Source organism: Leptomonas pyrrhocoris (assembly GCF_001293395.1).
Source record: "Leptomonas pyrrhocoris isolate H10 chromosome Unknown, whole genome shotgun sequence".
Lineage (NCBI taxonomy): Eukaryota > Euglenozoa > Kinetoplastea > Trypanosomatida > Trypanosomatidae > Leptomonas > Leptomonas pyrrhocoris.
The window spans coordinates 576419-601277 of NW_015438372.1; the positions used below are offsets into that span (position 1 = coordinate 576419).

At 58.7% G+C, this 24859-nt stretch overlaps 11 protein-coding genes across 18 annotated transcripts; all 11 read right to left on the minus strand.

The window, feature by feature from the left end:
* Positions 1 to 109: 109 nt before the first annotated feature.
* Positions 110 to 1121, minus strand: ABB37_07027 (hypothetical protein; the record flags this gene model as incomplete). Its single annotated transcript, XM_015805525.1, has 1 exon — positions 110 to 1121. The coding sequence occupies exon 1, from the start codon at positions 836 to 838 to the stop codon at positions 110 to 112; it is 729 nt and encodes a 242-aa protein (XP_015656138.1). The 5' UTR covers positions 839 to 1121.
* A 453-nt stretch (positions 1122 to 1574) lies between these two features.
* Positions 1575 to 2918, minus strand: ABB37_07028 (hypothetical protein; the record flags this gene model as incomplete). Of its 2 annotated transcripts, none has more annotated exons than XM_015805527.1 (1): positions 1575 to 2918. In XM_015805527.1, the coding sequence occupies exon 1, from the start codon at positions 2649 to 2651 to the stop codon at positions 1575 to 1577; it is 1077 nt and encodes a 358-aa protein (XP_015656140.1). In that variant the 5' UTR covers positions 2652 to 2918. The 2 variants fall into 2 exon arrangements, with proteins under 2 accessions (XP_015656140.1, XP_015656139.1); XM_015805526.1 differs by having other exon boundaries at positions 1575 to 2756.
* Positions 2919 to 3725: 807 nt separating this feature from the next.
* On the minus strand, positions 3726 to 5864 carry ABB37_07029 (putative mitochondrial paraflagellar rod component; the record flags this gene model as incomplete). 2 transcript variants are annotated; one of them, XM_015805529.1, is made up of 1 exon in its annotated part: positions 3726 to 5864. In XM_015805529.1, exon 1 carries the CDS (start codon positions 5562 to 5564, stop codon positions 3726 to 3728), a length of 1839 nt encoding a protein of 612 aa, XP_015656142.1. In that variant the 5' UTR covers positions 5565 to 5864. The 2 variants fall into 2 exon arrangements, with proteins under 2 accessions (XP_015656142.1, XP_015656141.1); XM_015805528.1 differs by having other exon boundaries at positions 3726 to 5619.
* Positions 5865 to 6601: 737 nt separating this feature from the next.
* Positions 6602 to 9035, minus strand: ABB37_07030 (hypothetical protein; the record flags this gene model as incomplete). The annotated part of the gene is made up of 1 exon (XM_015805530.1): positions 6602 to 9035. The coding sequence occupies exon 1, from the start codon at positions 8423 to 8425 to the stop codon at positions 6602 to 6604; it is 1824 nt and encodes a 607-aa protein (XP_015656143.1). The 5' UTR covers positions 8426 to 9035.
* A 555-nt stretch (positions 9036 to 9590) lies between these two features.
* ABB37_07031 (Histone H2B) lies at positions 9591 to 9993 on the minus strand (the record flags this gene model as incomplete). 2 transcript variants are annotated; one of them, XM_015805532.1, is made up of 1 exon in its annotated part: positions 9591 to 9993. In XM_015805532.1, the coding sequence occupies exon 1, from the start codon at positions 9921 to 9923 to the stop codon at positions 9591 to 9593; it is 333 nt and encodes a 110-aa protein (XP_015656145.1). In that variant the 5' UTR covers positions 9924 to 9993. The 2 variants fall into 2 exon arrangements, with proteins under 2 accessions (XP_015656145.1, XP_015656144.1); XM_015805531.1 differs by having other exon boundaries at positions 9591 to 9931.
* Positions 9994 to 10980: 987 nt separating this feature from the next.
* On the minus strand, positions 10981 to 11321 carry ABB37_07032 (Histone H2B; the record flags this gene model as incomplete). The annotated part of the gene is made up of 1 exon (XM_015805533.1): positions 10981 to 11321. The coding sequence occupies exon 1, from the start codon at positions 11311 to 11313 to the stop codon at positions 10981 to 10983; it is 333 nt and encodes a 110-aa protein (XP_015656146.1). The 5' UTR covers positions 11314 to 11321.
* A 749-nt stretch (positions 11322 to 12070) lies between these two features.
* ABB37_07033 (putative mitochondrial hypothetical protein) lies at positions 12071 to 12769 on the minus strand (the record flags this gene model as incomplete). 3 transcript variants are annotated; one of them, XM_015805536.1, is made up of 1 exon in its annotated part: positions 12071 to 12769. In XM_015805536.1, the coding sequence occupies exon 1, from the start codon at positions 12671 to 12673 to the stop codon at positions 12071 to 12073; it is 603 nt and encodes a 200-aa protein (XP_015656149.1). In that variant the 5' UTR covers positions 12674 to 12769. The 3 variants fall into 3 exon arrangements, with proteins under 3 accessions (XP_015656149.1, XP_015656148.1, XP_015656147.1); XM_015805535.1 differs by having other exon boundaries at positions 12071 to 12748; XM_015805534.1 differs by having other exon boundaries at positions 12071 to 12745.
* Positions 12770 to 13346: 577 nt separating this feature from the next.
* ABB37_07034 (hypothetical protein) lies at positions 13347 to 14464 on the minus strand (the record flags this gene model as incomplete). Of its 2 annotated transcripts, none has more annotated exons than XM_015805538.1 (1): positions 13347 to 14464. In XM_015805538.1, exon 1 carries the CDS (start codon positions 13992 to 13994, stop codon positions 13347 to 13349), a length of 648 nt encoding a protein of 215 aa, XP_015656151.1. In that variant the 5' UTR covers positions 13995 to 14464. The 2 variants fall into 2 exon arrangements, with proteins under 2 accessions (XP_015656151.1, XP_015656150.1); XM_015805537.1 differs by having other exon boundaries at positions 13347 to 14444.
* A 291-nt stretch (positions 14465 to 14755) lies between these two features.
* On the minus strand, positions 14756 to 16578 carry ABB37_07035 (hypothetical protein; the record flags this gene model as incomplete). Its single annotated transcript, XM_015805539.1, has 1 exon — positions 14756 to 16578. The coding sequence occupies exon 1, from the start codon at positions 16550 to 16552 to the stop codon at positions 14756 to 14758; it is 1797 nt and encodes a 598-aa protein (XP_015656152.1). The 5' UTR covers positions 16553 to 16578.
* Positions 16579 to 17360: 782 nt separating this feature from the next.
* On the minus strand, positions 17361 to 19626 carry ABB37_07036 (hypothetical protein; the record flags this gene model as incomplete). Of its 2 annotated transcripts, none has more annotated exons than XM_015805541.1 (1): positions 17361 to 19626. In XM_015805541.1, the coding sequence occupies exon 1, from the start codon at positions 19332 to 19334 to the stop codon at positions 17361 to 17363; it is 1974 nt and encodes a 657-aa protein (XP_015656154.1). In that variant the 5' UTR covers positions 19335 to 19626. The 2 variants fall into 2 exon arrangements, with proteins under 2 accessions (XP_015656154.1, XP_015656153.1); XM_015805540.1 differs by having other exon boundaries at positions 17361 to 19544.
* A 3728-nt stretch (positions 19627 to 23354) lies between these two features.
* ABB37_07037 (Surface membrane protein gp46-like protein) lies at positions 23355 to 24827 on the minus strand (the record flags this gene model as incomplete). Its single annotated transcript, XM_015805542.1, has 1 exon — positions 23355 to 24827. The coding sequence occupies exon 1, from the start codon at positions 24363 to 24365 to the stop codon at positions 23355 to 23357; it is 1011 nt and encodes a 336-aa protein (XP_015656155.1). The 5' UTR covers positions 24366 to 24827.
* Positions 24828 to 24859: the final 32 nt, after the last annotated feature.

Genomic DNA, 24859 nt, shown 5'->3' on the forward strand with positions numbered 1-24859 from the left:
TCGGGCGAGTCTTGGCCGCAACAACCGCCAAACACGCAAATGTACTCCGTCTCATAGCGACAGCACCATCAAAAAGTGGAGGAAGCATGCGCCTGTTTGGTCGTTAAGGTCACTGATGAGAAGCCTCGGATAGACTGGAGAAAGGCAAGTCAGTTGTATCCAGTCGCCCCAGCGCAGCGCGTGGCAGAAGCCGCGCCGCGTGCCGCGAGAGCCGATCCACGTGCGGCGGAATGAGTGTCGGCACCGCGTGCCGCACCCCGCCCACCTCCACCTCCTCCATTCGTCCCTGTTCGAGACCGACGTTCTCCGCCTGCTGCGCCTGCGCCACACGCACCGCCGGCGGCAACAAAGCCTCGCAAAACGCACGCGCAAAGTCGATACAGTTGTGGCGCACGACGTGGTAGTGATCGCCCAACCAGCCGTCCTGCGACCGAAACGCCGCCGCAAGTTCCTCCACCGCCGCCTGGTTCAGCTCCGTGCGGCCAAGGCAGTACACCTGGTGGAAGATGTGCGGTGGGGAGTGGCGCGGCGGCACGCAGCCGATACCGGTGCCGTGCTCCCGGTAGCCGTACTGGTACTCCTTTCCATAGACCTGCACGCCTACGTGGTGTATACCGCACCCAATGGACCAGAGAAAGCTGCTGCCGCCCATGATGTCGTACACGTTGAGGAGGACCGCACGCGGATCCGACGCGTCGCGCAGGTGCTCCGAGGCGGCTAATGGGGTGGGTGGCAAGTACACCGCCGTGGCGCTCGGCGCGGCGGTCGTGAAGGCCGGCATGGAGAGGAACGGGGCCTTGGCGGTTTCCGCCTGACGAAGGCGGTCGGGTGCGTTCATGGTGCTTGGAGAAAGTTAAAAAAAGAAGTGTAAAATAAAAAGAAAGAGGAAGGCGAAGGATAATACGAATGTGGACAGCAACCAACACGAGAGGAACTGTCTGTGCGCTTTACGGAATGGGTGGACTTCACCGCTAACGTGCGCCGGTGGAAGTCAGCGAGAGCGAAGGCGCACGTGCGCGCAGTGAAAGGCAGACGCCTACGTGCAGAAGCTTATTCCTTCCTGTCTTGGCTCTCCTACGTGGGTCCGTGATGGCGAGAAGCGAAGAATTCAGTAATGTGCCTGCGGCGGCGGGTACGAGTAGGAGAGAGAGAGAAAGAGAGGGGGAGACAATACGAACAGCACCGTTGTTGACGCTTCGTTCATCCGCTAGGAAACTCATGAGACATGCTGTGGGTGGGGAGATTCTTCAAGACGTATCTCGTGAAAGAAGAGGAGTCTCCTTGTTCTCTCCTGCCTTTCCGTTTCTGATGGAGTGCGTGTCGCCGTAATGAAGTTGGCTCTCCTCGTCACACAAGTATGCACCACAACCGGCAAACAACAGCAGCCAAACATTGGCGTAGTCAGTGCTGGGACGACCGCTACGAGAAATAGCAAATACACACGGAGGAAGCGAAGAAACTGAAAATAGCAGCACAAAAAGCTTTTCTTCCTTCTTTCCCTTCTCTTTTGCGTTGTGAGGCACGACTGCGATGCGATACCCCCGTCCCCTCTCTCTCTTCCCACCCACGCCGCGTTACTCGTCGTCGCTGTCAACGACAATGACGGGCTCCGCCGCCTTCACCGTCGATGCGGACGTGCCGTTGCGCTTCAACGGCCCCTCAACTCCCTCCTCTGCGTCAATGATGACCGTCTCCACCGGAGCCGGAGCCGGAGAGGCGTCGCCGCGCCTGCGTCTTCGTTCTGCACGCACACTGGACGATGCAGGGACTGGAGGGACGAGAGTGCAGGACGGAGGCGCCGCGTGATTCGCTGGACTCTTCTCACCCCCTCCGTCTGTGTCGTCCTCGGCCACATCGGACGCTGCGAAGCGATCCGCCCACTGCTGGCCTTGGCGCACGGCTGTCCAGTAGGCCCGCGAGCACCACGCAGGGTCCACCGGCTCGGACAGGTGGGAGGGCGCAGCGGTGGAGGCGGGGGCGGCGCGGAGGGCTACTCTTCTGTCGGCAGGCGAGTATAAGGCCAACGCCATCACGTTGGCGAAGTGCTCATCCGGCTCCACGGCAACGGCGCGGACGACAGAGGCACCTCCTGACGCTTCGGTGCAGCGCACTTCACGGGTGACGGTCGTTTCCGGTTGTACGTTCGGTGTTGTTGCTGCGCTGCGACGACGATCCGTGTTCTCTGTTGGTGTCTCCTCTTCGTCTTCGTCTTCCGCGCTCGCTCTCGCCGCGGTGGATGTGGCCTCGGCAATGCCGAGCGGAACGAGAAACGAGAGGGCGGTGGAGAGCGGCGCGAAAGCCCCCGTCGTTGGCCAGGCGCACAAGGTCGTCCCCACACGTCTGCCGCGCTCGCACACAGGGGCCAGAATTACCTGCTGGGCTATCGCCGCGTAGTTCATCGGTGACGACGCGGCTCCTGCGTGGGACTTCCCCACCGTGCTGTGCTGCAGCAGCTCGGCGATGTAGCGCACGTGCACCGGGATGCCGCACACCCACACCACAAAGAAGACGTGCTGCTGAACGTCGTCAACGGTCCAGCGAGACAGGGGCGGGCGACGCGGGCCGAGGGTCGTCAGCGGAGCGCCGCCACGCAGGTGGGCACTCGAGCTGAGATGCACCACAGAGTTGTCATCTCCCGTGCTGTGCGACATGACGAATGAATACCACAAAAAGTACACGAGAGAGAATAACCAAAATACGAAAAACAACAGCAACAGCGAAGAGGCTTGCAGAGGATGGTAGTAGCCAAGTTCGTCTACGCCGCCGTACGAGAAGTGCAGAGGTGCGGAGGAGAGGGAGGAGGCAGAAACGCTCAAAAGACACGCCGTGAAGCGAACAGAAATGCGGTGGAGGAGGGTCGTCCGTCTCGATGCGCAGACCGGGCGCCTGCACCAACAAACACCCGTCTTCTTTTTGCCTACACACACACACACACAAAAGAAAAGGACGACGGATGACAAGGGAGAGAGCAGTCGCACGAAGAGAAGAACGCGGCTGGGAGAGAGAGTGAGAGAGAGTCCAAATACGCGAGGTCGGGGGGTCGAGGCGAAAAACGCCCCTTTTTTCATCTCATCTCTTCCTTCCTCTCCTTCGTTCCGGCGTGAAAGGTTCGTGCAGCAATTGCGCCGCGTGGGCGGTCCCACGGCAGCCAGCGCATTACCAATTGTTCTCTTTGCTTACATTGAGAGAGTGGCATCACGGTGAAACATGAAAAGTAAGGAAAGGGATGAAGGAATAGTCCAGAGATTCAAGAAAAAAAATGTATATATATATATATATATACAAATATATAACATACAGGAAGAAGAGGCACCACCACCACGAACGCGCGTGTGCGGCGCGTTCTCCACGTTTGGTGCGAATAAAAAAGGGAGGGGAGAGAACTGTATCATCATCATCAGCATCATCATCATCACTATGCAAAGCACGCAGAAGGAAGAAGAATTAGTTAAGAGAGAAGGAAAAACAAAACATCGGATAATTCCACTCGCACACACACACACACACACACACAAACCGCCCCTTCTGACATACATCGTTGGACAACAAGAGTAGTTTACATGGCAATCGCCATCAGCGGCGGAAAGCACGAAAAAACAGGAAACAAATACACGCACCTCCGCACTACACAAAACCTGCGGGGGTTTTTCTTCTTGTTTGCTTTGCGCCTTTAACGTTTCCAGTTGCAAAACATATATCTGTGTTTAGCACACAGACACGCCTCGTCACAGTTCAATTTGGGCCGGCGGGGTCGAGGGGGCGGCGGCGCTCTCCTTCGTGGGCGCTGCGGTGATGGCCGCCGCCCCACTCTCCCCGCGTGCCGCCGCCGCCGCCACGGCGCGCTCCAACGCCTGCTGCTCCTTCGCTACGAGCGCCTTCGCGTTGGCGATCTGCGCGCGCTTTAGGCTCACCTCCTGCTCCTCGCCCTCCACGTACTTGCTCGAGTGGTCCACAAACCGCGTGCGCGCGGCGACGGACTCGTGACCGAACTCCTGCAGGGGGTGCACAAAGGTGTCTCCGGCGCGAGCACAGGAGGAGAGCACGATGTCCTCCACCGACTCAAAGACCTGCTCGCCGGCATCCTGGGTAGCGTGGAGGGCGTTGATGACGCCTTCCACCGCCTGCGCCTGCGCGAGCACCTCCGCCAGCTCGCCGCGGTATTGTTCGTAGTTGGGGTCGAGGCTGTCCATCGCGCTGTCGCGGTTGTGCTGCGCGAGCCGCGCCTGCCGCTCCAATGTGTCGAGGCGGTGCGTCTTCTTCACGGTGAGGTCGCCGCAGGAGAAGACAAAGGCGCGGTAGGCCTCCAAGAAGCCCGCCGTCTCGCGGTCGATGATGTCGTTCAGGGCCTTCTCCGACGCGTCGCACGGCAGCTTCGGCACCATGTTCCTCACGTACGCCTCCATCTCCTGCACCACCGGCGCGCAGTCGGCGCAGTAGTCGAGGCACTTCTGCAGACGCCGCTCGTGCTGATCCGCAATCTGCACGAACTCGTCGTGCGCCGTTACCCGCTCCGCTTCTGCCTTCACGGCCTCGGCGACGTCTTGGGTGACGGCGCGCTGACGCTCCATCACGTCCCGCAGCTCCGCCGCGCGCTGCTCGATTTCCTCAATCAGCTGCAACTTGCGCTCAATCAGCGCGTTCAAGTTGTCCCCCATCGCCTTTTTCTGATCCTCGAAGGCGGTGCGTGCGGCGTCGTGGGCCGCGGCCTCCTGCGTGCCTGCCTCCTTGCACTTGTCCATGTCCGCCTGCAGGGCGTCCCGCAGCGCCTCCTTGTCCTCGCTGAACTCCTTCACGCCGTCCTCCGCGTCTTGCCGGATCTTCTCCAGGCGATCCGCAAAGTGCACCACCTCGCCCCCGCTCTCCGTCTCGTTGAGGAAGTGCAGCCGCTTCGCGTAGCACACCACGTACTCGTACTGCGCCGCGATCAGGTGCCGATGTGCCCGCTCCACCGCCACCACGTCCTCGCTCGCGCGGGCTGCGTCGTACACGTTCTGCGCCTCCTTCACCTCCGCCGCGCAGTGCACCCGCTGCACGTCCATCTCGGCCAGCTCATCTTTGATTTCTTCCGCCGGGTCGACGTGCTGGATGTCGTGCAGCGCGGTGAGCGCCTCCGGGACGTGCACGACGGTCCGCGCCCCGCAGTGCGGGTTCAGCGCGGTCAGATTGTCGCGCATCACCAAGTAGCGGCCGCGGGTGAGGTCGGCGTGCTCCAGCTCACGCAGCGCTTTGGTCACCGCCTCGACGTCGAGGGTGGGCCGGGCGTAGATCTCCTCCAGTTGCGCCGGCGTCACGCGCTGGGCACACTCGGCGAGGAACCGCGTCTCCTCCCAGCCGGCGGGACGCTCATGCTGGTAGCGGGCGAACAGCTCTTGCACGGCGGCCGTCAAGCGCTCGGCGTTGTGGCCCAGGGGCGGCAGACGGCCCTCCGCGTACGTGGCGAAGTTGTCTGCGATGCCGAGGCTGTTCTCGGCGAGGTCGGCGACGGCGGCCGTGACGCGGTGGTTCTCAACGTCCTGGGCATCGCGGTTTGGGTAGACCGGCGGGATAATGGCACTGCGACTCATTGGAGAGCGATTGTCGATAGATCAGTGCGCGTGTGTGTGTGTGTGGAGGTACTCCTAAAGAAAGAGAGAAAAGAGGAGAGAAGGCAAAAAAGTATTTCCACCTCTTTCGCTCGACGAAATCACAAGACGTGTAAGTGAGTCGGCACGAGGAAGAGCGGTAAAAGAAAGAGCTCAGGTGTTTCCTTGCTATTATATGTGTACTTCTTCGTTTTGGCTTCTATTCGGGCGCCACAGCGAAATGGCAACGACGTCACGGAGGCGAGCGAGAGGGGAAGGAAGAAAGAAGAAGTGTGGTGCAGCTTCACGGCAGGAGTCGCCGAGGCAACGCAAGGACGGACGAAAAGCGCCGCGTGAGGACGTCGACGCGTTGCGGGGAGAATGCAGAAACAAAAAAAAGGATGGACGAGAGAGGAGGAGAAGATGACGACAAATGAAACGGCGTTGTGCAGCGCCCGGGGCGAAGGAAGGCGCCGCGCAGTGTTGATATTTTCGGAGGCGGATCCGTAAAATACAAAACAAAACCGCAAGGGGCGTCCCACCGCCGATATTTCTGTCAATCCTTGAGAGGGGGAGCGATGAACACAAGATGCGGCGCGACAACAACTCCAGTTCTCTTTCGCCGTGTTGTCGCGCATGGCTTCCGACGCCGTTACTTCCAGCGCCACGTTGACGCTCGCTGCGGAGTCGCCTCTTCCGCAAAAACGGGGAACCGCATGCGAAGAGTCTTACGCGATGCTTTATAAAAAGGAGGAAAGAAAGCAAAAAAGCCCGTGGAACACATTAGGAACAAATGACAGAAAAGCAGAGGAAAAGAAAAGCGCCAAGGCGACGAACAGCACGTACGCAACGGACAAAAGAAAACAGCAAAGGAGGAGCGAAAGACTGTATAACGAGAAACAACAATACAAGAGAGTGCGTCAGCTGCGGTTCACCTTCGCTGGCTCTACAGCTTAGTATCAACGATGACACCTCTTTCGTTGTGCTGCAAGAATACATACATATATATATATATATATGTGTGTGTGCGAACTTCTCCGTCAGCTCGCTGTCGCCGCCGTCTTCCCCTTCTTCCGCTGCGCGCGAGAGACGATGCTGTCATCGTACGCCTCGTCCTGCATCAGGTGGAACCACAGCACAGCCAGGCCCGCCCCCACCACAATCACGCCAACCACCACAATTAATAGGATGTACAGCGGGTTAAACTGCTTCTTGTAGTGGTGCGTCTTGGCAGACGGCGGCGCGAGGTCGGAGAAGGAGATATGCACGCGAGCTACGCGATAGCTGTAGGCGATGCTGCCGTCGTGGATGCCTGTCTCCACGTACATTTGATTTCCCTCCACAAAGTCGTCCGAGACGCTGGACAGGTCCAGCTGCAGCGTGTGCGTGGAGGTGCCGTTGATGTTGCCGAAGTAGCGGCGCATCTGACCCTCCGATTCCAGGGCTGTTTCGATGAGGTGCTCCTGTGTCTTACGTGGAGTGGCGAAGCAGTAAACGGCGGTGAACGCTTGCGCGCTGTACAGCTCCGAGAGACGAGAGACGTAGAAGGCGTCCTCCGCCGTAACGCCCGCTTCCTCCTCCGTCTCCGGCGAGAAGGGCGTCACGAACGTGAAGAGCGTCGTGTCGAACATGAGTTCGCTGTAGTTGCCTTTGGCGAAGAGAGGCGCGCCGTCAGAAGAAGTGTCGCCGTCGGAAGGAGTCTTGCCCAGCACAACCCACTGCAGGTCCGGGGACCCCGGCGGGGTCTCCCTCGGCGTGGCAAAGTCGTCCGAGATGTCCACGGCAGCCTTCAGCGCGTCCAGGGTAAGATACGAATACTTCCAACGCACCGTTAAATTCAGCTTTGCGTGGCGTGTCGTCTCGATGCAGTATTCACTCTCCATCGTGCTGGGCAGCCCAAGAGCGGCATCAGCGGCGTTGTGGCAGAGGTAGGCATCATCCAGCAGCACCTGCACATCGGCAGGGCGAGACGAGCACGCGAACGCCCTGTTCGACTGCTTCTCGATGAAAGAGTCGGCAGCGCAGATGCACTCCTGCTGCAGCGTGACGGAGGCCCTAGGCACGACGTGGCACGTACTTCGATCCTCCTCCGGCACAGACATGTAATCTCCGACAGTGATCCAGCCAGTCCCGGCGCAGTACATGGAGGTGTCCGAGGCCAGTCCTACGTAGCCCTGGAGGCAGGTGATGAAGGGCGATCTAGTGGAAGACGTGGCGGCCAACGGCACAACTCGCCGCATGGACGACTCTCCACCTTCTTCGGGTGTCGCCGTCTCTTCCTCCGCGACGGGGGCGCGAGCGCGACGAAGCGCGGCGGGTACCGGAGAGGAAGAGGAGAAGCCATCCTCCGTCCGGCGACGCGCAGCACGCGGGTCACCTTCTCCGTTCGCGTGCGCGGCTGCGGTGCGCACTTGCGCCTCGCTCCTCTCGGATAACTTTGAATTCATCAGCACCGACGCGAGGATGCGTGTGGCAGCCACCTTCTGCGAGACCACCTTCACCGCCGCCTGCACTGCCGTGTGGGGGTACTGCATAAACCGCGCAAGGATGGGAAGAGAGGCGTCGCCGACAGGTCCAGGGGCCGCGGGGGCGTTGGGCATGTGGGATGGGGGCAGCCCAGCACCTTCCTCAACGTGACCGTCGCCAGCTTCGTCGCCGCCGAGGGCATCGTTCGGGCCGTTGGTGAGAAGAACCAGCGCCGCCCCAACGCGTTCCGCGTACTTCGAGAGACTTCGCAAACGCTGACGCTGCTGAGGCGTCGTGGTGGGGCCGGCGGCCACCCCGCACACCGTCCACGTGGAGGCGGTCAGCAAGAGAAGGGCGAGGATGAGCGCCGCTACCCGTCCCGTCCTCCACAGAAACATGCTGAGTTGCTGGTTTAGGTTGGAAAAAGAAGCCCGACAACTGGCCGAGGTAAAGAGCTGGGGCGGCTGATACTGGAAGGGCCGAATGCAGTCGCTGCAAAACGCGTGTGACGTGACAGAAGCGCTGGCCGCAACGCAGAAGCCGCTGCTGCCTTTTTGTTTGTTTTCTCCGCTGCAAACGCCGAAGCCCACCGAAAACCCGACAACAACGCACACGAGTGAAAATGAGTGGAACGGCGAATACGTACCAAGAAGCCGCAACAACCGTTTGTGTATTCGTCGGTTTAAAAGGAAAAAACAAAAAGCAGCAGCAACGAAAACAGAAGTAATAACCGAAGGAATCAAAACAAGAAAGAGAAGGAAAGCGCCGATGAAGCAGAATAATTGCAAAAAAGAAGGTAGATGAAATGATGGCCGTATGAGGGCAGAAGAGTTGTGTGGGGGCGTGGCCTTGAGTACGCACACAAGTACGCACGACGATGCTCGACTCAGCTACGACAAATAACTTACGTTGTGTTGGGTGTGGTTTGCTTCCTGCGGAAGGGGCAACTTGAGGTCGGAGCTTGAACTACGCGCACACACACACACACACACACAACTGAAGGACGGCTTCAGCACAGAAGGAAACCAAAATTGTAGCAAGGAGAAGAAAGCGAAGAAGCACAGCGAGAGTGAAACCGGAGTATGAACGGACTTCAAGAAAAATATACTTGACGCCGTTAATTGTAGGAAGGACAGCGCTTGCTGGAATACGGCCCGAACCCTTCAGCTGGGGCCTGGCCTTCTCTAAAAGGAGTACCCTGGAACGCCTTCGCACTGTGCAGCTCCTACGCAGACACAAACAGCGGACTGCGAAGTCTACATGGCCTCTCTCTGTGTGGAGTTACGCACACCACAGTTAATACATCGGACTATTTTTTATCGTATCATTTGAGTGTAATATTTCGTTTTCTTCATTTACAGACTTCTTCTAACGGGAACCTCAGACGAGAGGAGGAGGGGAGGGGAGAGAGGGACTGGACAAAAATATTCTGATTGAACAGTAGTAATAATAATAAAAGAATTGCTCTATGATGGCGTTGCTTTCACACGCCGGCCAAAACAAAGTGGGATGCGTATCAGCGCGTGCGGGTACGCACCTGCCATCCTCGCTCACTCGCGTGCTTTAGCGCGACGAGTTCGACACGGCCTTCGTGCCCTCGGCCATGGCGTGCTTCGCCAGCTCAGCCGGCAGCACAATGCGCACGGCCGTCTGCACCTCGCGGGCGCCCAGGGTGCGCTTCTTGTTCGCGCGCACGATGGACGCCGCCTCCGTCGCGATGCGCTCCAGCACGTCGTTCACGTACGAGTTCACGATCTTCATCGTGCGGCCCGACATGGACATCTGGCTGTTGATCGCCTTGAGGGAGCGGCTGACGTACACGTTCCACGTGCGCTTCGGCTTGTGGTGCGACTTGCGGGCACCGGCCTTGCGGGGAGCAGAGCGAGGAGTGGCCATGGTTGTTCTTGGTGTGGGAAAGAGAGAAGAGAGAGGGTGGACGAGAGAATGCGTTGAAAGCAGAAGATTCTGGAGTACGTGGACGACGAAACGTGGTGTGTGCAGAAGAGGCGTGATGTAGATAAAATGGAAGGGAAGAGGAAGAGGAAGAATAAATGGCAGAGAAAATGACGGATGGGTTGAGCTAAACAAAGATAGTGGAGTCACGCGAGGGAAGGCGGAGAGCGTTGCGCTGACGACAACAACGATTGACAGAAGAAGCCACTCTCAGCCTCCTTCCTCAACTCAGGGGCTTCACCCAAACCAACAGGAGGGGGCCACATGAAAAGAAAACCTCGTTGCTTTCTCTCTTCTTTCGCCTCTTCGCTGTCCTGCTTTCAGGCACAGTTCTCAGCAGTACAGCAAGGAGGTAAAACGCTGGCTGCCATACCCCACCTCCGTCCTTCCACGTCGCTGACGGACTTCCATCCACACGAGGTGTTACTATTATGATGGTTCTTGGCCTTTTTAAATTTATCTTCTCCTCTCCTCTTCTCCCCACGATGCGACGACGAGGATGCGACGTAGGCGAATGCACGACAGCGCTCTTGCCTCTTGCGGTGCTGCAGCGGGCCGTCGCGCATGGCGAGGGAGAGAACGAACGACAATGGCACGAAAACAAAGGTAGAGGACAGTAACGACAGAACGCGGGGGAAAAAGGTAAACAAAAATATGTCAAGCATTTATTTTTGCGTTTGGTGGTTCATTCGACCGCGTCAGACGAACCGTCGAAGCCAGGAGACGAAGAAACTTAATACAAAAAGAGAGTTGTCTATAAAAGGGCGTGTGCGTGCCCGACAGCACCGTGCGTTCGTTTCTTTGGTGAGAGAAAAGGAAAGAAAACGACGGTGGTCGACGACACAGCCTGCGCACCTACACGCGTACACGAGTGAGGAAGCTGCCGCCTACCAAAAACGGAAAGACACGGTTGGGTTGGCGGACGTGGCGGAGAATGCGCACTTCGCAGCGTATCAGCGCGTGCGGGTACGCACCTGCCATCCTCGCTCACTCGCGTGCTTTAGCGCGACGAGTTCGACACGGCCTTCGTGCCCTCGGCCATGGCGTGCTTCGCCAGCTCAGCCGGCAGCACAATGCGCACGGCCGTCTGCACCTCGCGGGCGCCCAGGGTGCGCTTCTTGTTCGCGCGCACGATGGACGCCGCCTCCGTCGCGATGCGCTCCAGCACGTCGTTCACGTACGAGTTCACGATCTTCATCGTGCGGCCCGACATGGACATCTGGCTGTTGATCGCCTTGAGGGAGCGGCTGACGTACACGTTCCACGTGCGCTTCGGCTTGTGGTGCGACTTGCGGGCACCGGCCTTGCGGGGAGCAGAGCGAGGAGTGGCCATGGTTGTTCTTGGTGTGGGAAAGAGAGAAGAGTTCGCGATGTGCTGTGGAACTGCGGAGGGCGGGAGAGTTGCAACGGTGCGTACAGGGAGAGAGAAATTGTTTTGAAAAAGTCGTAGTGTTGCGCGGAGCCCCAATAAGCAGCAAGACATGTATATGTAAAAGGGAAAGGAAGATGAAGGCACGATAGGTAACCGTTGAGTTGCACTACTCGAGGAAACAAAGCCGCAAAAGGGGGCTGTGGAAGCGGTCCGTTCCTGCCATCTGCAGAAGACAGCAGGGCCCACTAGCACGGTGGTCCAAAGTTGGCAACACAACAGTTGCTATATCGTTAAGAGCCGGCTTTGGTGTCGCTCTTTCACCGTCCATGCTGAGAGCACCCGCTAAGAGCGACGGATTACACCTCGTCACGCATCGAACATATTTTCTTCATTTCTTTCAGGAGCACTGAACTCAGCTGAATCAGTGGGATAAGGGCATGCGACCCATTCTGTGTGCGAACTTGAGTGTGATGGGCACAGACACGTCGGCCTGCGTCAACCGGATAATAATCAACAACAACAAGGAAACGTACAAAGAATGTCGCGCAGAGATGCCTCTGCTGACTGTGAGAAGAAAAAAGAGAAAGAAGGAGAAGACGTCGTCATCCACGCAGCGTCAGCACACTGCCGCTCAACGCGGTCCACCGCGCATCCAGTATCAGAACAACAATACAAAAAACTCGTGTTCAAGAAACCCACTGACGCTTCTCTGATTGTTTTACGGCTGCTGTTTCATACCTGTTGTGAAGGCCGCTGCCTCCTTCGCCTCCAGTTTTTCCTTCGCTAACTTCCCGTCTCGGTATGCCAGTTGACGCTCGTCTATCGTAGCCGCCATCAGCGCCTTCTGCGCCGCCATGCCCGCCTCCGCTTCCCGCAGCACCTTCACATCGTACGGCAGCTGCGTGCACGTTACGCTGAATATGACGAGACCCAAACACGAAATCGGCGTGGTGAGGCGACGCACCGTTGAGTTCTGCACCCACCGCGCTACAACGGAGTTGATCGGGTCTGAGTAGCGCAGACCGCGACTCACCACCCACGCCGCGATACCGAGCCAGCAGCATTGAAAGCCGACCGTCATCGCGGCGTGGTTGCGCGCGTTGCCGAACATCTGGTGCTGCATGTGGTGATTGCCGTAAATCCGCTGGGCCTCTTCCATGCGACGCACGTACTCAACGGGGATATCCAGCGCTGCCACCTCGGCCGGATCGGTGATGAAGGGCGTCTCCACCGCTGCGTCACGCACGAGGCGCAGTGGGGCCACGGCAGCCGCCTCGCTTGCCTCCTGATCGGCCGCCGAACTCGACTTTGGTACTTGCATCCCTACGAACCGAGAGAAGGAAGAGAAAGAGGAACGCCTACCTGGCGGTGACGATGCTTCTATTCGCTAGTCTTCTATTTGTCGTTCAATTCACCCTCGCAGTACGCGACGACAAGCAAAACAGGAAAAAAACACAAATAGCCAGAACAGTTGCGGACGAGTTGAGGTTGAAGACGGAGAAGGAGAAATATATATATATATATATTTAAAAGGTGGAGACAGAAAATGACGAGTACTCGGACTGGCCGGATTGCACGGCGGCACATCACTGATCATACATGAGGAAAGCACCAAGGAAGACCATGGAGCAAGCAGAAACGAGGAACATGCTATTGGTGGGAGACACAAAGATCCGCAGCGGCCGAGGCCAAACGCACATGGAGGTACGTGAGAGAGCTGCTGCATAAAGCGCAACGCGTTGGGCTTCCAACGAATAATAGCTGATATAATAATAAAAATACAGCCAGTTTGGGTGAGGAAGGGGGAGAGGGGAACACGAAGAGCAGTGCAGACAACATTGGTAATAGTAATGGGCAGGCTTTGACAGCCCTCTCTTGACGATCGAAATCTACCGCGATGCAAAGCCGCAAAAGGGAAAAAGAGCTTCCGTCGTGGATGTCTATCTATGGCCCGTCAAGCGAAGTTTAATAAAACACACCCGTCGATGTCGTTCTTACTGCATGGTTTTACGAACTTTGGTGAGAGCGCCAGGACTGCGCTGCGTGCCACTAAGGCGATGCCGCCGATCACGCGGTGTGCCGCTCTCGCTGCTCTCCACGCTGCGCAGACGCTTCACGGAGCCTCGCAGATTTGTAATTTCCTCGAGGCTCTGGCGTCGACTGTCGCCGTCCCCGTCCGTCGCACCGCTGCCGCCATCCCCCCGTCGAGCTTTGATTGGTGGTGACGAGCTGGCTGCGCTCTCCGTCGTTGCCTTCACACCTTCCGCGTGCGGCCTCGAGTCCAGCTGCGCCTGTGCCAGCTCGGCGAAGCTACGCAGCTTCTCGTTCTCGGCCTCTTCATCAGCCAACACGCGTTCTACGCTCACCACGCGGCGGGCAAGGCGGCTTTGCGCCACCGCCGCACACCCCACACGTGCCCTCGCTTCGTCTGCGTACAATGACGCTCGTGCGGCCTTTTCTTCCGAGATGAACTGCCGCTCCTCTGAGACGTGCCGATGGGCGTGGGCCTCTCGCAGCACGGCGAGCTCCATCAACATGCTCTCGCTCTCCCGTATTAAATCCCGCACCAGAGGGTGCTCGAGGAGTGCGTCAACGTCCGCGGATGGCGGCGCGTGGCGGGCTGTTCTCTCCGTGCTTATCATGTCGTCTTCTCGGCTCTGTGCGGGTGCGCGCGTCGCCGAGGACCCTAACTGCGAAGGAGGTGCGGCAGACACGGCAAACGGTGCGGTCTTCGGCCTGTGCCCTCCTGCCGCTGCCGCCGCCTCCTGCGATCGCGCAGGGGGGTGCCGTGACCCGGTCGACTGCGCCATGGCCAGTTTCTCTTTTTCCTTTCTTTAGGCTGGAGAAGTTGTATTCATATGTATCTAAACCGGTAGGTATATGTATATGAACGAAGTAAGCGACGAGGCGCGATCTCTATTTCAAATCCAAAAAACAGCAAACTAAACCGGTCGTACACCATACGCTTGGAGTCCTGTGGCGTCGTCGTTCACACAAGTAGGCGTGTGCCCTCCAGTCCGCGTCGCTCGCAGTTTTCTTGCTTGTTATTGCTGTTGGTGTTGAAACCGCCACGAGAGAAGACGCTGGGTCGCTTCGGCCGGCGAGGCGTGGCGTTAGGCGGCGGGCAGCGCAGAACGAGTAAACCACGAGGAGGAGAGAGGGAGAGTAATATTGCTCGTGAGCGAGGAAGGGGAGGGGGGAGGGGCAAGAGGCGATGCCTGCCTGTTCTCCTTGCTCATGTGACCGTTCGGCTGCGATCGTGAGAGATGAAGATATAAGAGCAACTCACCACGTGACCTACGCACGCTGGCGTCCGCAAGCGGAGTGCACACGTTAAATGGTGTCTTGCCTCCTTCTTGGAGTACAGCCTCTTAGTTGTCATCTTTACGTAGGACTGCTGATGTCATGGCAAAGACCGAAAAATGTCCTCGACGCTCTTCACTCGCTGAAACACGCGCGAGCGCCCGACCTTGGTGAAGAGCGCCCCGTCATCCACGTACACGAAGACCGCCTTTGCCGCGCCCCCTGCGCTGACCGGCATCCCGTCGTGCAGCCGGTACAGTCGGTGGCCGTCCGGCGAGCGCGAGGGTGTCGCCTCCAACACGAGCTGCCTGTCCTCCGCCAATGTTTGAAGAAGGGGCACGCTGACTTTGCCACCGTTCTGCCGCAGCAGCGTCTCGTATGTGCGCTGCCTGGACGCGGTGCTGCTCGTGCCGTTCACCTGCGCCACCTCCGACCGCGCTAGCTTCTCCGCCACCATCAGCAGACGATAGTGCGCAGTGTGCAGGAGGCTGGACCACGCACGAGCCCCACCCGCCGTGTCGCCGCCCCCGGTGTCGGGTGAGCGCGGGCCTTCTTTGCAGGACCGTAGCTGCCGCACCAGCAACGAGTGCGGCAAGACCAGGTTTTCGAAGAAGGCGGTGGACATGCCGTGTCGGGCCGCGTCGTGCCCGAACGTCTTCTCCAGCGGCATCAGCCACGCATCGTACACGCGAATTATGGTGCGCAGCGGACGCCCTGCGGCGGAGGAGGACGCCTCGACCGCCGCCGCCGCCTGATACGCCCGCACGAGCACAAAGACAAGGCCCAGCAGCCAGCGACACTGCAGGGAGAACTGCGGCGTGCTTCGGTAGTAGTCCGCACGGAGGTGCTGGGCGGTGGTCTGCAGCGGCCGCAGAAACCACCGTGACGCCAACGTCGACGGGTAGTGCTCTAACACGTAGCTGTCGAAGAGAGGCAGGAGGAACTGGCCGCCACTCAGCTGACGACACCCCAAATGGGAGGGCCCGCCGCGTGGGAGGAGTGCAAGGGACGAGGGCTGTAGGAGGAGGTCCGCCACACGCCGAACAAAGCGGCCCATGACGCCTTTCGGAAGCAGCGCCGCTACGTCCTGCAGCAGCGTACGCAGCCGCAGACTTCCCTCCCTCGACCACTCCGTTATGGTGATGACACCAGCATCCGCGCTGTCGGGGCCGCTCTCCTTGCTGGATGCATCGGGGGCGTGCGGTTCACTTGCGAAGACACGCAGCAGGTCAGCGGCAATGGCGGGGGCGGCTCGGGGAGCAGCCAAAGCCACATCCACGCAGAGGGCACCAAAGAGCAGCGTTGCGGTCACCTGCGCCCCGCTACTGAGCACGTTTGGATGGCGCCCACTAAGGAGCCCGCCCACCGCGCTGCTCGATGTTGCTGCGGAAGTCACAGAAGAGGACTGCACCTCGTCCAGTGCTTCTTCGCTCTCGTCGGAGGCTGCCCCGCCACTCCACAGGGCAGCCGTAACAGGAGACGTGCTCCGCAGCGCCGCCGTCGCCCCCCGCAGACCCCGCGTGACGCTTTGCAGCAGAGCAAAATCGTGTCCCTTACTTCGGCGTTGGTGAAGCGCGGTGGAGGGCGTGTGCAGCTCGTTTTCCACCTTTGTCTGCATTGCGGCGATGGCCTCCACGAAGGCACGAAATTGGCCGAGAGACTGCAGGGAGCGCACCGTCTCCGCAAAGCTGCTGCTGCTGCTGCTGGTGCTGTGGGCAGAGGCCGCCGCGGCGCCAACTGCCGTAGAGGCGGCGGACACCGTCGACTGGCAGAAGGTGGAGGGCAGCGTGGCCGTGCTCACGACGCTTGTGCGCCGCTCGTCGAAGAGCACCTGAGACCGCCGGAGGGTGAGGGCGGTGCTCGCGAAAAGCTGATCGACCTGTGCCGGAGTAAACATGTGTTTACGCTGTAGATAAACGCTGCTACAACGTTAATGGGGAGAAGGGCGGGGGGGGGGGGAAGACAAAAACACGCAGTCGACTACAGCAGTAGCGATGAGCATTGAAGATTCAAAACCACCGCAGAGTTGACGCACGGCGAGGGAGAAGACGAGAAGTCGTGGTCATCGTGCAGTAGAACGAGACGTGAAGAGACGATGGGCAGGGGCGACGCGCATGTGCCGTTTGCCGCATCTACAACCTCCACCACCTCCTCCTCCTCCGTCCCAGAATATGTACATGGCAACAAAAAGCTGTAGTAATAGTTGTGGTGGTTCGAAACGTGAAGAGAGTGTTGCGGCGCACGACGCTCACTTCGTACGTTCTAACTACTTTGCTCACGTGCGATCCTTCTGCTTTCTCTCTTTACCCGGAGGACGGCGTCAGCTTTGCGGGGGAGAGAAAGAAGACGTAAGGCGTACGATGCGAGTCGTGATGCTTCACACAGACACACACGCACACACATACATAAAGAGGGCCAATGATACCACAGCAAGAGAACATGGAAGAGCAGCAGCACATGAGCAACCACAAACGGCCTCACCAGGAAACTTGAAAGAGTAAGAAAAAAAACAAAAAGCAGAGTTCGTGCGTTAGCGGTCGTAGTCGCCTCGCACTACGACAAACACCCAGAAAGAAACACAAAGAAGAGTACAGTAGATCTCGCCGTTCTCTCTCTCGAGCTCGCTTGGCTTTTTCAAAGAAAAAAAGTCCGCCTTGTCCATCAACGACCACTGACAACTCACGCACGCTTCCTACTGCGGTGCCTCAATCTCGCACTGACACGTAGATGGACAGCACCAGGAAGGTCAGGCCGAAGCCACCGCCGATGAGACACCCGCCCGCGCTGGCGTCGCACATGAACGTCGAGTCACTCACGTTCACACACAGGATGCCCGTGACAATCATCGTGAGCGGGTTCAAACACATCACCGCCGCAGCCGTGGCGACGCCCAGCACGCCGTTCGCGGCTGTTTTAAACACCATCTGTGCAATCAGCATCACGAGCCACAACACACCCGCGATGATGTGGCATGCGAAGGCGTAGAAGAGAAAGTGATAGTGCACTCTGAGAAAGGTGCTTCGCTGTTGGACGTACGGCGTGACCAGCGGGACGTAGTTCCACTCCCACGCCGCGTTGTCGCCGTACCACAGTTCGGTGGACTTGTGCGGGCTTTCGGTCTTTTGACGGTTGATGTCCGAACTGCATCGATAGCTGATGTTGAGCAGGCTCCCCGGTCGACGCGCGGCGACGAGCCAGTCATCATCGGACGGGTAGAGGGCGTCTCGCGCGGCCTTGATAGCGGCGTACGTCTTCGCGGTCACCGCCACGATCTGCGGCCAGCTCGACGAGGTGCACCAAAGCCCGCCACTTTGCGGACCGGAGGAGAGCGGGTCGAAGCCGTTGGCCGTCGGCGTTCCCACGTCCTTCCCCAGCGCCAGCGCCGTGGCGTTCTGAAACACCGCCGAGGTGTAGTTCACATCGAAGAAGGACAGGACGTAGCACATCCCCGACCTGCCGGCCGCTGCCCGCGGACAGTACGGCGTGAGGACGGTCTCGTTCGGGTCGAAGGTGATTGGCCGCCATCGCAGGTCACTCAGAGCGGCGGGCAGGAGCACAAAGGACGGCCGGTTTTTCGTGACGTACCGCGTGCACGGCGCGGACATCGTGAAGTCGATGGAAGGGCCGTCGAGGACGTGCCCGGCGGCCTGCACTCGGGTGAAGGCGAGGGCGGTGATGGTGCCTAGTACCGTGCTGCACACGAGCAGCAGCAGGCCCCATGATAGAATGCGCATCGTACTGTGCTTGTTGTCGGAGGTGGAGCTGCCCGCCAGGGGGAAGACCACCATGAGCACCTCCAGCAGGGACATCACCGCGAGCAGCACAAAACACGTGATGCCCAGGTTCGTGTCGGAGCGCAGCGCCGTGCGCAGGAAGCCAAGGAAGTAGGCGACAACGAAGTTGGCTGTCGCCATCACCCCCACCATGATCCCCGTGGCCAGGACCCAGCGAATGTGCTTCGCCGTGCCGATCAGGTGCTCCTTCTTCTTGTAATCCTCCACCTTCACCCGCTCCTTGATGTAGTCGTCGCGGGTGACAATTTTCGTCTTGGCCACAATACGGCGCACGTAGCGCGGCAGGTCAGCCCGCTTACGCCACTCCTTCCGCCTAAAGTACGTCCAGTGTGGGGCGAGGTTTGCATAGAAGCGCCAGAAGCGGGAGACGCAGCCCAGCTGCACAATATCGGCGTGCGTGCTCACATCGACGTAGAGGAGAATCACACACAGAATGTCGGCCGAGAACGGCCCGGTCTGCGCCGGCAGCTCGACATCACCCTCACCGCCTTCGTTGCTCTCGCCGCCGCGGTCATCCGCGCGCACCCCACCGCCGCCGCCGCCGTGCGCGTCGTTCGCCGTAATGCATGAACGGAAGCGCACCACCGCGCGGGGCTGCCCGGTGAAGGTGAAGTCGCCCGACTGCTCCCGTATGTGCTGCATGTGCAGTGACGACGCCGTGATGGGGTAGGAAGAGGAGTAGGTGCGAGTGTCCGCCGTGGTGCTCGTCTCGGAGAAGTGGTCGGCGATGCGGACGTTGTCGCGCGGGGCGGAAAAGACCGTCGTCGAGACGCGCAGCTCCGAGTGCTCCCGCTGCACCGGCGTCTCAGTGGGCGAGCGAAACTCCCGCTCCTCGTACAGTACCCCGATCGAGTCGAGGGAGTTGGTGCGCTTGAAGAAGTCCATTTGCGCTTTCTTGGAATTTTTGCCGTTCTCTTACGTGTCTGTGTGCGGGCGTGTGTGTGTGTGTGTTCCGTCTTGTTGCTTTCAATGCAGTGACTCAATTGTAGAAGAGAAAATATGTTTGTTGATGGGTAATACCCCGAACGTCGGGGCAGCGCTGGCGACGCTGACAAAAAGCCCGAGTCAAAAATAGACACCACCACTAAGGGAATCTGACGGAGAGCAAAGGAGGGGGGGGGGGGACGAACGAAACGATTGACGCAGTAAACGCGCGGCTTAGCGACTCCGCCTGCCCTTCACAAAGCGCGGTGGGCGTTGAATGAGGAAAGGAGGGGGAGAGGGGGAAGGGGAGGATGACAACAAAAGGCAAATATGCGGCGAGTATACGAACCGGAAAGATATACGTCACTTCTCCCTCGAGAGCACACGTGCATCTTCTCCGTACACTTCGAGCATTCGACTCGGCACCATCATTCGCGGTCCACAACGATGTTAAAAAAAGGGGACTTCAGTAAACTGACTCCAAGTAGCCACACATCACTTTTGTGAAGCGCCTGCGGTAAGAAAGACGCAGCAGCGACTGCGGCGTGCACGTGATTGCATACCGCTCCTCCAACGCCGAAAACTCCAGATGTGGAGCTACGCGGCACGACCGGTGGAGGCGTTGGAGGTGTCGAACCAAGCGGATGTCGCGTTGAAGTCCCTCACGGTCGCGTCGTACCCCGTCGGGTCTAACCAAACCGGAGAGGCAGGGCAACGCACCTCTTCGCGGACCGCTACGCAACAGCATCATACCTAGCTCGACAGGTCGCGCGCGCCTGGCTTCCCCACATAGCGGGCACCGCACCCCGGCACCACCCTGAGGTCACCGCCATCATCACGGTTCTGCACACCGTCCCACGCACAAGGGAGACTCCAAGGCATACCTGGCCTTGTGGGACTCGGCTGTCAAACACATGCGCTGCAACACACTGCTGAGCCATGCGCTCATCGCGAGTTGGCAGGCGCCACGGTGCAGCACCGGCACGGGGCACAAGCACTTCCTCTCTCCATCCACCACCGGCAACGGCGGTCGTGCGCTGGTCAACGGTGCGGGAGTTCAGCCCCGTACTGTGGCTGCCGGAAATGGCCAGCCTCGAGCACGCATAGCGACGGCAGCGGCGGCGGTGGCAGCAACGATGAGTCAAACGGCGCTCTTCATGCCATTCCACTCCGTCTCTGCCCTGCACAGCGGGTCGGTGTGGACGGCGTGAACGGCGACGGCCGGGCAGCAACGGGCAGTGCCGCCTCTGCTGCAGCTGCAGTTGTGGTGGGGCCTGCGGTGTCCTCGGCAGGGCCGTCTGTGCACCCCCGGCCGATGCACGCGCCAGCTCGACACCAACTGTCTGCACGAATTACGCAATAGTAAACAAATGTGCAGGAGGAAGGGTGCTTGGGTGTTGCAGGGCGCTTCGCCGATGTGCCGGTAGCCGGCCAGAAGAAGAACAGCTCACACCGCGCGGGTTCTGGGAGCGAGAAACAAACAAAAGAGGCGCTGTCGTACCTCTGAGAGCCAGCAGCGAGTTTCCGCCCGACGTTCGTAGAAAGCAGCGAAACAGCGCGCGGAGTACGCACGCCAAAGGCAGCGACACGACGACGCCAGAGCGCGTGCACAGCAGGCCGCGGCTGTAAGCCATCTATCGCCTGCCCAGTACACCCATTTTGAACTCCGTCGTTCTCCGCGGAGCTCACGCAGCATCGGTAAGGGGGAGGGGGGAGGTGCGTCGGTAGAAAAGAATTTGGGATCTTGAAAGAGAGGACAGCACTCGATACCAGCGAACATTCGCTGTCGTCCAACGTCTCGTGCGAGGCACTTCACCTGCTCCACACTTCATTATTTTCGGTGACCACTGTCGACTCCCATCGCAGTCTCCCTGAATCACTTCCAGCAGCAGCGCCTCACTGCGTGAAAGCGCACCACAAAACAGAGCAGGACACACTGTCGGCTCAACGCATTGCAGGACGTTGCACACGGAAAGCACGGAGTTGATATGTATCATATTACCTTCCACCGCCGACCCTCAACGGTTGGGCAAGTTGCACCTCTGCTTTTCTTTTCTCTAGTGGAGCGTTAGCCGCTGCCATTCTTTGTCAACCTTACTGCAATTTCGCTGAATATATATTCAAAAACTTAAGAACCATTTTGAGCTCGGAGAGGAACTGGTTAGTGTTTTCGGACTTAAAGGCTTCAAATGCCTCACCGTTTTAATGAGAGAACTGCTCCGTTGCGCATCGATAGACGCACCATCTTCACGTGCGCGAAGGTTTCAGTGCTGTTGAAGAGGAAAGGGCCTGCGCATACGTGAGTCAAGAAAACATGAGAAGGAACAAAACAAGTGGCACACCACATCGGGTGTACAAAGAGGAAGGTGCTATATAAAACGAAAACAGGCGTAATAGAGACACTAACAGCAAAGAAAACAAAAATATTTTTTGAATGGAAAAAGACAAGCACGGGACAACATGTGCGTGCGTGTGTGTATATATAGATCAGCTTACTGCCTATCCAGCTTCACGGACAACGGCTTTGGGTCACTTCACCGCCTCTCAGGCACTTGAGAATACGATCGGCTCCATCGCTTGCACCACGTAGTGGAGAAGAGAAACAATCGGAGATGGAAAGACACACGAGGAACGAATCCAGAGTGCCTCTCCGGTGTCGAGCAGAGCGCCGCAGAGAAGAGAGGCAGCGAAACAGTGGTCACAAGACTTGCCAAGATCTAATGCACTCGTGAGTAGGAACAGAAGTGGTCCTGTACAGACCGTCACTCTACGCAGCAGAAAACCAGCGTCGTCTGCGCACGGTGTCATCGCATCGCCGTCTTTAGCCGCATGTAAAGATGTAAGAAAGAAGGAAAAACGGAGCGCACTCATTCGTGCGGAAACAGCGTTAAAGCAAAAATAGTTTTTGATGAGAAGTTTGTGTTTTTGATTGTTATATTGAGTGCCCCGTCGCATGTAGGCGCGCCTTCGATGGTCCGCCGCTTCTCCGCCATCCGCAGAGTACACAGATGGCAGGGAGGCACGTCCCTCCGTTCAGGCCTTTCTTAGGTGGTGTGGCACACGCGCTACTGTTCGCCCCACACGGAGCATCTCGATGAAACAAAGCCGTCGTCACCTCTCCTGCTTGACATTCTGTGAGGAGTGAGCATGCTCGAAGCTCACAGACGAAACAGTGGCACGAGGAATGAAACAATAATCAATATGCGTGCGTGGCGTGGCGGTTTCATCCGCCGATGGAAAGAATTCTACCGAAAAGAAAGAGTTTTTGGTTGTTGTGCGGTCACTCCGATGCTAGCGCCACGCACGTCCCTCTGAGAGACGGTGGTCCGCTCCAGCCATCTCCATTCGGTCACGCCTCGAGTCGCATCGCAAAGAGTCAGACCTCCATCCATCGCTTTCATTTGATACTGGGAGGAATAAAACATAAAATGCAGTTAAACTCGCCCGCTTGCCAGTCGTGTCCACGTATCTAGGTGTGCGTTGCTGCTGGTACGGGGGGGGGGGGGGAGCCGGTGAGCACGCCATCGCATCTCCATCACAAATATACCGGGCCGCACACACACTCTACTGAGCGAGCGACGTGCTGCACGTTGAGGTTCGTACATGCGAAACACAACGGCCCACACCCTTGCCGTTGCAACTGTGCCTCACGTCACCATCCGCTGCGGCTCTTCGACGTCAGCGGGGAAAGGGCTCTCCGCGGTTGCGCAGGCAAAGGTGACAAAAGGCCGCAGAACGCATGCAAAAGAGTTATCTCCTCGTTAATAAGATCAGAAACACATAATCAAGGGACGGGGCAAAGAACATATCGCCGAACCATCCGCGACGTCCTCCGCCGTAATCCGCAGAGCGAGCAGGCCAGCTAGACTAGATTCCACAGCACACATGAACACAGCAGTGCCAGCATTAGCCATCCATTTCGGTTGCTCAGGCTCTGCCGGTACGCAGCATCACCCTTGGAGGCGCATTGAGAGTCATCCGTTAGCGCGTACCTGCGCGCGCACTGGCTGCACTTTGTGCTGTTGCCCGCTTCACACTCCAGGCAGTGCACCACAGCGCACGTGGACTCGTTGGAACTGCTGCTGCTTGCGACAACCGGCGAGGGCTTGTGTGGCTGCTGCTTGCAGGGCTTGGCGACGGACTGCTGTGGCTGCTGCTTGCCGGGCTCGGTGTTGGCTTGCTGTGGCTGGAAGAGTGGGGACCAGCACCGCTGCTCGACGCGGTGACACAGACGTTCGTCGTTGCACAGCTGTCTGCGCTCACCGCCGGGTCCACGGTCGGTGTCAGGCTGCCAGCCCACTCCGGCGGCACGCAACCGCAGAAGTTGTTGTCTTGCAACAGCAGGTTACCTTTACTCATATGTAGCTTGCTCCACTCCGCCGGCAGGGGGCCCGACAGGCTGTTGTTGTTCAACTCCAGCCATGACAGAGTTCGCAATGAGCTCCACGCTGCAGGTAACGTGCCTGACAGTTTGTTGTTGCTCAGCGCGAGGGTTCCAAGCATTGTCATCCCGCTCCACTCGCTCGGTAGTACGCCCGTCAGACGGTTCGAAGCCGCATACACAGCCATCATCAGCGAAAACGAACTCCACGACTTCGGCAGCTCCCCTGTCAGCGAATTACCGTCCACGTACACCCACATCAACGATGTCATGCCGCTCCACTCCGCCGGCAGCGATCCTGTCAGCGCGTTCCCTGACAGTACAATCCGCTGCATCTGCGTCAGCCGTCCCCAGCTCAGTGGCAGCGTCCCGGACAACATGGCGCCGATGTCATTCGCCTCGAACCCCGTCACCGTCACGAGTGTGCCGTTCACGCCGTCGGCGAGATCCGGCAGGCTCGAAGCCTGTGTCAGCTTCAACCCCGTCAGCTTCACTTTCGTGGCTACGCCTTTCACGCACTGCACGAAATTACGCCAGTCGCAGTAGTCCGCACCGTCCGCGTATTGCTTCAGGTCCGGCACCGCCGTCACGAGGGCCTGCAGGAACTTCATCGTTTCCGACTGCGGCGTGGGTGCAGACACATCGCCATCTGCCGCGGTCGCCGGGTGAGGGCCGAGAACACAGCACAGGAGAAGAGCGACGAAGGCGAGTGCCTTCCACGGCTGCCAGGCAAAGCAAAAACGGTTCATGCCGCTGTCCGGTTGGCGGCTTCGGCGAGTGGAAACGGAGGGCGGGAAATCGACGCTTAAAGTGACCTTGAAAGCAGAAGTAAGAGCGGAGCACAGCGCACAGTTAGCAGCAGGAGTCTCCTTCGCCCGCCTTCAGCTCACGGAATCGGTAGAACACGTGGGTGCTTTACGCGGCGGAACAGCGCTGGGGTGCGGATCGGGTCTCGGCGAGAAATAGCAAGGAGGGCTCAAACGGCGTGCGCGTTAGCAGCGAATGGAAAACAGTGATACTTCAGCGCTAGTAAAAGAGAAGGGTAGCAATGAGAGAGGGGTAGCGTGAACGTCTACGCAGCCGACAAATGGTGAAGGAGGCCAGG